Source organism: Amblyomma mixtum, chromosome 9, assembly GCF_055824585.1.
Source record: "Amblyomma mixtum isolate Tamu chromosome 9, ASM5582458v1, whole genome shotgun sequence".
Classification (NCBI taxonomy): Eukaryota; Metazoa; Arthropoda; class Arachnida; order Ixodida; family Ixodidae; genus Amblyomma; species Amblyomma mixtum.
This window is the reverse complement of record NC_143020.1, coordinates 34,730,103-34,743,473: the sequence shown is the minus strand read 5'-3', so window position 1 is coordinate 34,743,473 and position 13,371 is coordinate 34,730,103. Positions and strand designations below refer to the sequence as shown.

At 47.1% G+C, this 13,371-nt stretch overlaps 1 protein-coding gene across 1 annotated transcript in view; it reads right to left on the bottom strand.

Annotated features, from left to right (window-relative positions):
* LOC149328713 (uncharacterized) overlaps positions 1-13,127 on the bottom strand; it is a 29,160-nt gene extending 16,033 nt beyond the window's left edge. The window contains exons 1-4 of the mRNA XM_089559073.1: positions 12,906-13,127; positions 8,626-8,665; positions 7,158-7,478; positions 2,290-2,601 (exon numbers count right to left, since the gene is read on the bottom strand). Of these exons, the coding sequence (XP_089415199.1) occupies positions 2,290-2,601; positions 7,158-7,478; positions 8,626-8,665; positions 12,906-13,127 (895 nt within the window). The remainder of the gene's footprint in view (positions 1-2,289; positions 2,602-7,157; positions 7,479-8,625; positions 8,666-12,905) is intronic.
* Positions 13,128-13,371: the final 244 nt, after the last annotated feature.

The following is a 13,371-nucleotide window of genomic DNA, read 5'->3' as shown; positions in this document are numbered from 1 at the left end:
AACAGAGCACTGCACGCGCAAGTTGAAAGGAACCGTGAGAAACTATTTCCAATAGTTTCCACCATTGTCTTTTGCGCGACGCATGACTTGCCGATTCGCGGCAAGCAGTCCGATAGTGGAGTCTTCAATGATCTGCTTGACTTTCGTGTAGAAGCTGGAGATACTCTACTTCAGGAGCATTTCGCTTCTTCTGCTGGCAATGCCAAGTACACTTCTGTCCGCGTCCAGAACGAGATCATCACAATCTGTGGCGACATCCTGAGAGAGCAGATAGTTACCGAAACTAACAAAGCGTTTGCTTTTTCCGTTCTTGCTGACGAAACTGCAGATATTTCAGGAAAAGAGCAGATGTCTATAGGCGTTCGCTTTATTGACAAGGCGGAAGTCGAAGTGTGCGTTCGAGAGCAGTTTTTGGGATTTGTAGAGCTGGAGCAATTAAACTCCGCTTGCATCGCCGCGGCAGTCTTGAAGCTTTTGACGAATGTCGGACTGATTCTTTCGAACCTCGTTGTACAGGGGTACGATGGATGCTCTACAATGGCTGGAAAAGAAGCTGGAGTGAACAAAATTATACAAAAACAGTTCCCGAAGGCACTATTTTTCCACTGTGCAAGTCACAAACTAAATCTCGTCATCAACGATTTGAACGACGTCTCTGAAATTCGAAACACAATTGGGATAATCAAACAAACCATAAACTTCTTCCGCGAGAGCGTGCTCCGGAGAAAATTGGTGCCCAACATTCCGATGCTGTGTGAGACAAGATGGTCTGCAAAGTACAAGTATATTAGGATCTTCTCTCAGCATTACGTGGCCATAGTCGAAGCACTCGAGCAGCTCGCGTCCACGGAATCATGCTCGAACGCTGCAACTAGACAACGAGCTCACATCCTCTACTGCGCAACAACAAGCTCACCTTTCATCGTCTGCTTGCATATTGTAGCGAAGTACAGCGCTCGGCTCGAACCAGCTACGAACATTCTGCAAGGTGTATCCATGGACTTCCATTCTGTGCATGGCCACATCACTGAGCTACAACGTATTTTTCGCGGCCACCGGACAAACGCTGTAGAGGAGTTCTCTAACATCATGAATGCAGCAAGGGAGGCAGCCAATCACTTAAATGTGGTGATATCTGTACCAAGACAAGTCTCTCGTCAGGCCCACCGAGACAACTACGGGATTCAGTCGCCAGAGGAATACTACCGTGTAACAATATATGTGCCGTACTTGGACTCCCTCACTGCTTCTTTAGCTCGGCGCTTTTCTGAAAGCAATGAGAGGAGCTTCAAACTTCTCCAGCTGCATCCATCAAAAATGAAGCACTTGAGCCGTGTTGAGTTCGCTGTTCTCGCCGAAGAACTCCAGTGCTTTTACGGCATCGACAACTTCAAGGAAGAGGCCATCTCTTGGTACGAGATGTGGTGCAACAAAACTGGGGACCCATCAGAAATAACTTACTGCGAGCTTCTACATCAGGCCAAGACATTCTTCCCTGGTGTTGCAAAAGCCATTGAGGTGGCTCTGGCTTTGCCAGTTACTACCTGTACGGTCGAACGCTCCTTCAGTACAATGAGGAGAGTGAAAACGTGGCTACGCTCAACGATGACAAACGACAGACTGGACGGCCTTTGTATGATGAGTGTGCACCGAGAGCGTGTAATGAAGCACAGAAATGAATTTATCACCAGTGTCATCACGCAATTCGCCCAGAAAAATCCGAGGCGTCTACAGTTTCTGTTCAAGGAAGACTGACTGAGTGACTGTCGTTGCGTGTTTGTGAACATATTGTGCTGTGTGCTGGTCATCAATCCGGGTGTGTCGAGAACCCGTATGCAGCAAGACTGAGCACTCTTCTCCACGAAGTGATAGTATCTTTTTGCATTTTTATTAATTTTAATTGTTTCTTCGTTGATAAACTCCAATGTATCTCTCCTAGCCTCGCTTTAATTTGCTGTTTGTAATTTTTCTTTCATGTGTGTATTTTACTTATTTATTTTATTTGTATATAAATAAATAAATTTACTCCGCAAATAGTGCCTTTTTGCTACGAACATACCCCCCCCCCCCTCCGGCGCCAACAACCAATGGGCCCCCCCCCTGCAAAAAATTCTGCGGACGCCCTTGAACGTGTGTTACAGCTCACTGTTTCACTTTGTCTCATTTGTTGGTGGCCACTGTGCTGTGCTAAATTGACCTGCGCATCTCGAACACACATTCACTGAGCTTCTAACTCCTCCATGCGATGTCCTAGAAGTTCCCCAGTGAAGGAAAAGGCGTTGTGCTCACCAATCGAAGGTGGTGTCAGCCGTGCTGCCATTGGCTGGCCCGCAATGATGTGCCCGCCGCATATTGCATTGGCCGTGATGAGAACGCAGTAAGAGGTGCCGCATTCGCTTTCAAACTCTAACGATCTCTCCAACACGTGATGCTCGGCGCAGCCACTCGAATTTTGCTGCTCGTCACACGACTTGTAATTGGAGCACATCGTCACTGTGTAGGAGCCGATGGAGCCGGATGCATTGACCGGCGGATCCCATTGAAGGCGAGACTGCGAGTGCGATATCGCCACTATGGTAGTTTTCTTTGGTGGATCCGGCCCTGCAGTTTGAAGAGTAGTGTCAACACAAGGCATCTTAGGTTATTCGTCGCAGTGTGAAGAAGACGCGAAATAAGAACACTCTTCTCATTAGGAGAACAGCGGGACGGTCCGGCAGATGGTCTGGCCAGAGAATTGGGAGGGGACGGAAGCGCTCCAAAGCCTCAAAATATCACGCCAAAGGCTATAATTTTCGCGAATAAGTTTTTCACTGCTAATTTTTTTGCCGATTTATGTAATATTCAAGGCAATCTTTGATTCTGCCTTTTCCTGTGCCTATGATATCAAACTCGGAAGCTGATAGTCGCATGAGTGAATGAATCATTTTGTGAATGTTAATTTGACTGAAAATACAAAGAAGCTCTTTCTAAGAGGCGGACAAAAAGATAAACATGCCTAATTATGGGTCCCCTTCCCGATCATTCCTCATACACGCAACCTCTAAGTACACAATACCAGTAACTAGATAAAGTCTAGACTGAATGTAAACCGAATGAAAAGTACATATAAATATATAAATAATGAATGCTACCTGCAGTTACAAAATAAGAAATCATTCTTAAAGCTGCCACAAGTACAGGTTCACCTTTTTTTTGAAGATTCCTAGATACAGTGATTTATTTACATTAGTGTTAATGACAGAATGATATTTAGAAAATACGGGACTACAGATGATTGCTTTTGCATTTTGCAGTTTGTCCATATCTTGCGCATTTTATAGGTTATGTACCTACTGTTTTATGCGTTATTTCGGGACGCTATTTTCTGAAAAAGCTCGCTCATTAAGCCTGATTTGTGGAAACCTTGCAATGTGAGTCTTTTTATAATATTTTTGATGGTTAATATATTGTTCTTTTGTAAACGCTGACCAGAGCGGGCTGTATAGGGCTTATTGTCAATTATACGTTTCATGCATTTTTGGAATGTTAGTGAACTACCGGTACCAGTTTTAACCGGGCTACCCAGAACAAATAAACTTAGGCGTGAATGCACTACGCTTTTGCAGGACTATTCTTTTAATCGAGCAGGCAATAGTAGCTTTATTTCATAATAATCCGTATAGATCTTTCAGTGTTAGTGAGTGAACCATTTAAAATTTCCTTCAAACGTGACACCAAGAAGTCTATATAATGTTGAACGCAGGATCACTTGATCGCTCAATTTTATTGCTACGTTGTCATCAGTGCACGTATTGTGGCGTCGAAAGTTATTGCGTGTAGCCTTTTTAGTACTCACTCCCAACTTATTTACTCCAAGTCATTCTGAAATATTGCAGAGCCAAATATAAGCCTCTTGCTGAATGGAACTAAGTTTTTCGCAAGGATAAAACCTAGCTATCATCAGCTAATGTGATTGCGTAAGGTGCTATAGCCTCGTTTGTATAATATCCTAAAATTTATAACTGAAAAGGGAGTGCCTTGAGAATGGATTCCTCTTCGACACCGAATATGATTTCGTTCAGCACTGACCACGGATAAGTGATGTCTGTTCTATAGTCGGCTTGTCAGATGACTTCTTACTAGGCTAAGAGGAGTTGAATGCTATGCTCATTCAACCTTTGTATACTAGCTTGGTGCAATGAAACTTCATTTTAAAGTTCAGAAATCTTCAAACAGTATACACCTTGTTCTCAAAGTTATTAATTAGTTTTTTTTGTAATGTATAGGCACGCCGTTTCACTGCACTGGTGTTTTCGAAAACCGCATTCTTCTGCTTACCTAATAATAGTATGGCCTGAGAAATTTAAAATTATTTTGTAGTGAATTACTCTGCTTTGTTTGAAAAAGATTGGCAGAAGTTAAATTCATAAGAAAGTATACCGGCAAACAATCAAAATCATATATGGTGGACAATGGCTTACTCATATGTATGAACACTGATTTTGTTGCTTGCAGTTTTGTACCATCCACCTCCTATGTTGTGAAATTCTTTGTGGGCAGGAAGACATTGCTTACATCAGTTGCAGTTTCTGCTGCAAAAATTTTTCCGACACGTTTCCAAACTTGCTCTCAATCCTAGCTCATGGAAACGATTTTTCGACCGGATGAGCTGTATACACTGTCACGTAAAAAAAAAGGAGTCTGGCTCACAGTTTGACCTGTAAGTGGATCTATGAGTATGGAGAGAATCTGGCGCATCGAGTTTTAACGAAAACATAATAAACTTAACCGCCAGTGATGTTCGTTTATATGAGACCCCTTTATCAGTTCCTATCGACACGCGAAGAAACAATGAATGGAGAAAGAGGCAAATATTCGTTCGTAACTAGGTGTTGTAAAACATATCTCATGGTATTCATTATCACTAATGCAGGGCAGATATCAATTGTGCATCACATTTCCTCTCTAGAGAAAGTAAGCTACGCCCCAAATGACCCTCAAATGATCCACAAATTGCCGTCACCTGAAACGCGTGAAACAACAAAAGAAAATAACGAAATGAAATAAAAAGCAGTGCTCCCATTTATACACACAGAACTGGCGCTTATTACGAGTAGAAATCCCATGGACGCTCCATCTTCGGTGTTGCTATGTGTTTCCTATTCACGTTACAAAAAAAAAAAAAATGAACAAAGAGTGGTTTAGTGAGAAGACTCGCTGTGTATGCATGAAAACAAAACACGGTTTAGATCGCATCTCCAGCAGCACAGGCGAAGGGCCCAATATTGGAAATGTATTGGCAAAGGTGCGAAAGCACTCACACGATCGCCAGAGCTGAGCAGAAATGTTGCTTGCGCATCTTGCTTGTGAATCTCGCATTTTGTTTATTCAGCTTGCTTGTGCATCGCTCGTTCCCATAGCAACTGTGAAGAATTTTGGCCCGGGCGACCCCCAAAATTTGACCTTCGCGAATTGGGCCAAAATCAATGTCCAACCACAACTGACCGCGCCCGACACACTGGCGACCTCCAATTTTCGCCCGGGTCATTTAAAATTGGGCTTGGGCCACCCATGAAATTTGACGTTGGCCGATTTGAACCAAAATCGATGTCCAACCATAACTGACCGCGCCCGACATAATGGCGACCTGGAATTTCGACCTTGGACATTTCCGAAAACTTGTTCCAGGCCACCCCCGAAAAAGTTCACAATTTTATGATTTGCGCCATCTCGTTGCTGTAGTGTTACTTGCGGCATCACTATTTACGCCACCGCGCTTTTGCACGTCGCACATCGGTTTAAGCTGAGTTAAACCCCGGATAGTTTCTTTACTTAGTGAACGCGGGCGCTGGAGTCTGCGAAATGTTGCGGCAAAGCGATCGGACTGGAGACCGCAACGGAAGAAGGCCGAGTATGCACATGAGCATATAGGCGCAAAACGGGCCTGTGAGGGGCCCAAACGGGCAGGGCCGCCGTCTGCGAAACGCCAAAATAGTCCTGCCATTCCAGACCGCTTGGCTGCTAACGTAATCAGCTCTCGCTGATTAATGAGTTAAGCCCGTAAGCTTAAATTTATTGAGTTTTAATTTGTCGCTGGACTCCAGCACAACTACCGCTTTTACAGCGAAAGCTCTGATAGTTCTGTACAAGCCATTTTGCAGAAGCAGTTTGGGGGTACAAGGGTAGACATGTAAAGCATAGCGCTTAACGCGTTAGGTGGACGCCCCCTCCATGTATCTCAAAGGGCGATTGAGGTGTCCACTGACCCCGGCAGCCAGTTATACGCCCTTGCTTTCCTTGAAACCAACAGTGGGTTTAGGCGGCGATTAAGGCAACACTGGAAACTATACTATTTGCTTTGTGCAAGCGGTCCCTGGAGTCCGTAAAGTGCGCTGGGAACGCGATTGAGCTGGAGACCTCGAGATGAAGAAGGCTGAGTGTGCACAAGAGCGTACGCGTATAGGTGCCAAAACGTCTCTGTGCGGGGCCCAGCCTGGCATTCACCTCTGAAACATCGAAATGAGCCTGCCACTCCTGACCTGCCGGCCGCTAATGCCAATGAGCTTCCACTGGTTAACGGGCTACGCCGGTAAGGTTAGATTTAATAATGCTTTTCACTTCGGTTTGGTTTGGTTTATGGGGTTTAACGTCCCAAAGCGACTAAGGCTATGAGAGACGCCGTAGTGGAGGGCTCCGGAAATTTCGACCACCTGGGGTTCTTTAACGTGCACTGACATCGCACAGTACACGGGCCTCTAGAATTTCTCCTCCAAAGAAATTCAACCGCCGCGGCCGGGATCGAACCCGCGTCTTTCGGGTCAGCAGCCGAGCACTATAACTACTGAGCCACCGCGGCGGCTGCTTTTCACTTCGTCCCAGTGAGCCCGGGTATGTTATGCGAAGGACAAACACTTCTCCCATTGACCCTGAGTGATGTTTCGTGAGCCTTGTCCTGACCAGCAATGAAAACCCAAGATTATTAAATTTCCTAATCTCATCTAGCACGAGACAGCTGCTCAATGCTAGTATTAGCTTCCATTAGTTGTAACTAGCGAAGCATAAAGGAATACCTGTTATCATTTATCTTCATTGCATACTAAGCACAACTCTCATTCTGCGTCCTCATCTAGGCTATGTTACCCTTACCAAGACATTCTTTGCTCGCGAAAAAAGTTTACCTTTGCCAGGGATGAAGATGTCGTGGAGGGTTACCCCCGCCGATGTAAACTTAAGCGCTCCGCTTCTGTAAGTGTGCACTGTGATGCTTACATTTGTGCAAGCCTGCAGATGACTGCAAGTGACTCGTGTCTCGTCAGGGTGCATAAAGATACCACCGGTGCACAAGCTCCCGTTCAATGCCTCGTTGCTGGTGTCAGCCCTTTCGTCGGTAACGTTGATATGATAACGGTCGAAGTGATGACCTTCTGGTCGCTTCCAGGTCACGGTCAAGGAGTCGCCCTCAACTGATACCAGGCTCAGGTTTACCACATCAGGGAGATCTGTGAAGCAAACAACACTTACTGAGGTAAAAAGCGTGTTGCTTTTGTAACCGATGTGTGACGTTCGCCTTAGGCTGAAAACTACTTTGGATTACTTATTACAACCTCCTGATAGCGCGGTAATTTCGCCGAACTCACCAAGGCATGCTTAAAATCACGGCGAGTGAAGATACTACTTCTTGTTGCTAACAGGTAAAAACGCACTTTGGAATAATATTGCCGTAGGTATGTAATTTCGCAAGTTTCCAGGCCCTAGGTAATTTCCTAGGTCATCGTGTGTACAACGTCCAACTTCAGCAGCTAACTTCATAAGTACGAAGTTCACTTGTATAAGTATGACATGCGTTTAGTTTCCGTTATCGGAGAGCCGGTGGTGACTGGCGCCAACGGAAGAAGAAAACCTTGACGCAATCAGAGGGAGAAATACTGCGTCTCCCGTAATCTGGAGTAGATGTAAGCATGAAATGGTTACGCAGTGGTTCGAGTGCTCCCCGACCGTGTATAGATGCACCTGCCAAAGGAGGAAATGCCATAATTCTTCATGATGGCTTATCATGATGGCACGGCGCAAGCAGTACTTTTGCAGTATTGGTGCCGTGAACGTGTACTGAATCGAATGCAGCTATATAACAGCGGTAGCTTACCGGTTTTCACTTATGAAGAAAAACGTGGCGTCTCACAAAAAAAGCTGAATTTCAGCTGAATACAATGCCGCGAGCTATATAAAGGACGATGTTAGGTGTGGCGTTGAGACAAAGTAATAGAGCAGAACGAGTCAGTAAACAAAAGCGAGGTAATGACATCCTTGTCAGGATCAAGAAGAATTGGCCATACGCGGAGCATGTAATACGAAGGGAATGTAGCCGCTTGTTTTGACGGCTATAGAATGGATTCCCAGAAAATGCAAGCGTGGCAAGCGTCGGCAGAACATCGGTTCAGCAGATGATGTTGGGTAGGTTGGGAGATTTGCGTGGCCCAATCTATCACTGGAAAGGGCGGATTGGGAGTATGGAGCAAAAGCAGTTGTCCTCCAGTGCAGAAATCTAGGCTAATGTTTGTGACGAATAAATGCGCCCGGCATTGAGGAGTTCACACGTGTCGTCAGCCTTCCTTCAAGGGCCCCTTATATCCTAAGGAGCAAACTTACCAAAATATCCCTTGACATCTCCTCCACCTCCAGATGAAATCTGGAAAAAGAAATTGTTCGCGTTGGTGAGAGACGCATCGGTGATTTCGAGTGCGACAACAAATATACCACTTAATTTAGCCGCGCAATTTCTGTTGCTTGCCATCCGATATTGTTCAAATCGTTGCGTCTGTAAAGACAGGAGGCATATTGCAGCCGATCACGTTCCCAGTCTCAAGAAAAAAACAGGTAAGAGCTTGTAGGAGCCATCCAGGAGGCGACATGAGGCCACAATTATTATAGGCTGGCCGGCAGCAGAAATGCGAGGCCGAGGAAAAGGTCCCGAGAGTTCTAACTAGCGCGTGCTGGCGACATTTCGTCATCTTCGGCGCCTCATCGATGCGAATTGCTACAGCCCCCCCCCCCCCCACCCCCCCCCTTCCGCGCCAGGAGAGGAGTCGATAAATAATGCGAAGATGTAGATATATTGAAGAGCTACGCAAAAGCGGTTTGAAGCAAGTCGATGTTCAAGTTATCGAAAGAATCGTTCAGGGCAGCCGGCGTCCGAAGGCGAGACTCAGGCAGGCGATTCTGGCCGTGGCGGAACGGCCGAGCTTTCGTGGCCTTCGAGGTACGCGTAGTGGCAATTAAGCGCTGTAGGTGCGTCTTCTATGTCTGCCCAGCAGCTGTGGCTTTGCTGCAGTTGGTACGACGGTCTCATGAGGGAAGGTGAACACATGCGTCCACATTGAGTGTGCGCAGGAGTATACAAACTAGCGTCACACAAGGCTCCAAGATTGGGCCCTCTGTAAGGGCGCACATCACAGTGCCAGGACGCGGCAAGAAGCAGTGTTGCATAGCGAGTGCGCAGTCGCTGGAAATGTGAGGCAGGGACAGTGAATGGACACCCAGTGATGCCACGAACGGGTGATGGGGGAGCGGAGCTGGCCGGCTTGCTCGGTAGCTCAGAAGTTGGCTTGGTACCAAGGGAGGGATGTCACGATCAGTGGCAAGCCCCCTTTGAGTGAAGGCTATGGGCGTGAGTACGTGAGTGGTGAGTTCCTTGGGAGCGAGGCCCTGGCTAGATTGCTCACGGGTGCGGCCAGGCGGGTAGTGAGCGACTCCTGGAAAGGCAAGCTGGGTATGCGGCACGGGCATACGCATCAGTGAGCACCCAGTCTTATACAACGTCGTTCAAGGCGGTCGCTGGCGGAAACGTAGATGCACAGGAACGCAGAGCTGTCTGCGTTTGAGGCATTTGGAATGCAAGCTACATGAATGTGGGTGTCACGTTCTGCGGGGCCACAGTAAATGCAGAGAGATGGCCGATGTTGCTGCCTCAATACACCAGTGGGTTCACTGAAGTAAGTGCCAGGGCGGAGGCTGGTGCAAATGCTCACAGGGGCAGGCGCGGAAGTAGGAGTTGGGGGAAAGCTCGTGTCGGCCGTACTTGGTGCGTCGTGGCGTGGGACAGCCGGACGGGAGACGATGGATAGGACAAAAGAGCTACTACTGGGGCTAGTTGGAATTACACTCTTGAAGGTATTGGTGAGCGCTATCAAAATACGGAAAAGGGACGAACACACAGGACGAAGCGCTTCGTCCTGTGTGTTCGTCCCTTTTCCGTCTTTTGATAGCGCTCATCAATACCTTCAAGGCTGGATAGGAGAGGCAGGGAGGCAGCCAGGGGTTGCTCGGACGGGCTGTGTTCCGACAGAAGGTGCTTGGTTGAGAGAGAGGCTGGTGCAGAGGCGGACGCTGGTTGCGGCGAAAGTGGGATTGCCGCGTCGTAGAGCGGCAACGCGAAGTAGCAGGCGCCGAAGTCTGCCATGACATCCACGCGCAGCTCATCGTACAGCTGGGAGCCCAAGGTAGGGCAGGTGAGTCTGTGCAGCAGGTCGGGTGGGAGAATGTCGCATTGGATCCCGGGTTTAAACGGCTGAATGCTGACGCCGTTCAGCTACAACGCAGCCTGAAGCTGGGCGAACCATCCACTTTCGTCTTGTGGCCTGAATGCCGAAAGCAGTGGTTCGAAGGCCGTGTCCTGCCAGCCCATTTCTAGTTACGCCGCTGACGGCAAGGCTCGCTGGGTCAGCACTATGTGGTGGTCGACTAGGAGGCGACCGCGGGCACATCTATTAGGGGGCTGACGGACATAAAAGATCAGCGGGGAGGCAGTGGCAGCGTCCGGCCGAGGCAAAGGTCCCGAGCGTTCTAAGCAGCTCGTGCGGGCGACACTTCGTCATCTTCGGCACTTCGGCAGTGCTGGCACCGCTGGTTGGTACAAGCTCTCACCTGTTTAGTGCTGTGCTGCTCGAGGAATAGTTGTTGGTTTTACCTTGGATGACAGGGAAATCTGATTCCAGCTAATGCTGTGCGATTCACCAACTGGTGGAACAGGCTGACTTGCAAATGTGACCGTTTTTCGACCTGCCGTCAAGAGAGTAACGTGTACGTTGCCATTGAGGCGACCTGTATTAACTATATGAATATGTTTAGAGCTACAGTGTAGAGTACTGTGAAAGAACATGGGATCCTCTTCAGAATACTGTAATTTGCTGTAGCCGAGAAACGCTTTTTTCTCAAAAGTCACTTGCCATTTGAATGATCAAAGTACATTACAAGCAGTAAGTTCGGAACGTTCCAGCGGGAGCATTTTGTACCAGAAAATGTTGTTTGGTTTTCAAATTTACAAAGCTTTTAGGATGGAAGCAAAGAACTATCGCCATTACATGGAGGAAGAGGACACGATGTCGCGTTCGATGATATTTGGTGTTTTCGGATGTATACAACACCTAGCGTTTTCCTAAATAAAAACGCACAAAAGTTTCAAAGAAAAAGCGAAGGCCGACGCAGCAGAACGGCTGGATATGTTAACCGTTCCTTCTTCTTTTAGGCGTCTGTTGCTTTTGTTTTAACATTTTAGTCCCTTCTCAACATATAAGACACCTCAACCTTGTTGAATGACACATTTAAGAAAATCGAACGGTTGCTGCCACCAGTCATGCTAGTGTCCTCCGCTCTTTATGCGACCCAAGGTCACAGGTGTACAGCTGAGGAAGTTGCTATACTGCGAAGTGCTCAGTGTTATCGCAAGCTTTGGTGTGGCACCTACGTTCGAGGTCCATTTTGGCATGACCGCGGCTGCTTGATATTGGTTATTGAGCTCAGTTTAACAAACTCCGTGACACCGATACGAAATCTGCCCTTCCTAGCAGCAGAAAGACTGTCTACCTGACGACTTCACTTAAGTTCCTGCTTGCTCAGTAAGTTGCATACCCTGGCAGGGCTTGCTGGTGACGAACCTCCTTTCCGCTACAAGACAGACAGGGGCTTCAGGTCGCCTACGTGGCGCCAAAGTTTCCGGTATCTTTCTCTTGTCCCACCAACCTCCACGTCTCTGTGGATTAAAATTAAGATTAGACCAGAAAAATTGGCCTCGCCATACTTCTGGGAGTAAAAAAAAACAGTAGACGCTTTATGGATCTAGAGTGTCCCAAATGAATCTAAATAAGTCGCAGTAAGTTATTTGTTTGGGCTAGTCGGTACATTGTTAAAACTGAAGGCACAGCGCACGAAAGACAGGACTAAGGCAGAGACAAACACAGCGCTGACTTGCGACTAAAAGGCTTTAATGCTCGCACGCAACAAAAAGGCGAAAAAAAGAGCACAATCTACAGATACAGCAGCATAAGTGATGATTGTCAAAAAAACAACAAAGTACACAATAGCACCCTACACTAGCGCACTTAACTGTTAAGATAGTCAATTTCTTTTTGCGTTAGCATGATGGAAGGCTTGCTGACGTAATTGCCAACACCCCGGTGAATTAAAAGAGCTTCTACGATTTCCCGCGTACGTTGGTCCTTACGTTTATACAGTATTGTAGTACGTAAATCGTAGAAGCTCTTTTAATTCACCATGGTCTTGACAATTGCGCCAGCAAGCCTTCCGTCACGCTAACACAAAAAGAAATTGACCATCTTAAGAGTTAAGTACGCTAGTGTAGGGTGCGATTGTGTACTTTGTTTGTTGTTTTTTTGACAATCATCACTTATGCTGCTGTATCTGCTGATTGTGCTCTTTTTTTCGCCTTTTTATTGCGTGCGAGCAATAACGCCTTTTAGTCGCAAGTCAGCGCTGTGTTTGTCTCTGCCTTAGTCCTGTCTTTCGTGCGCTGTGCCTTCAGAATCTAAATAGTTAACCTTCGACTCTTGTTTCTTCTTCCCCCGCTTTCGGCGCAATGAATGAACGATGGTCTACGGAGATGCGTGAATACAAGAGAAACGAGCGCTACTCACCTTCTGACCGTTGTGAATAGTCCACAACGTCGCACTGGTTGCCGAAATAACGATGCACACAGGTACGGCGATAATAAATACCACTGCTAGCGTCGGGCAGCGACTTTGTTTCTTTCGCTGCTCTTGCTCTCCAGGAGCTGCTTCTTCGAAGTTTTTTACCAATGTCGCTGATTCGTGCGCGGTCATGTAACGCACATGAAACGGCTGCTCTCCTTCCTCCATGTTGCGCTAGAAGTGCTGAAGGCACATATATCTTGTATTCTGACCCCAGCCCCACGTGTGGAGGGTGGGGTGCGATACTTTTCGACAAGTGTTTACGCTGTCCTCGAAGAGGAACACAAACGTGCCTTTTAGGTTATCTGTATTCTCATAATGAAATGCTCTCCTATGGATCAGGCAAGGAAAAGGTCACAACGTAATGGCTTCGGCCTTATCGGGATAAAAGGCTGCGAGGTACGGCTCGCAG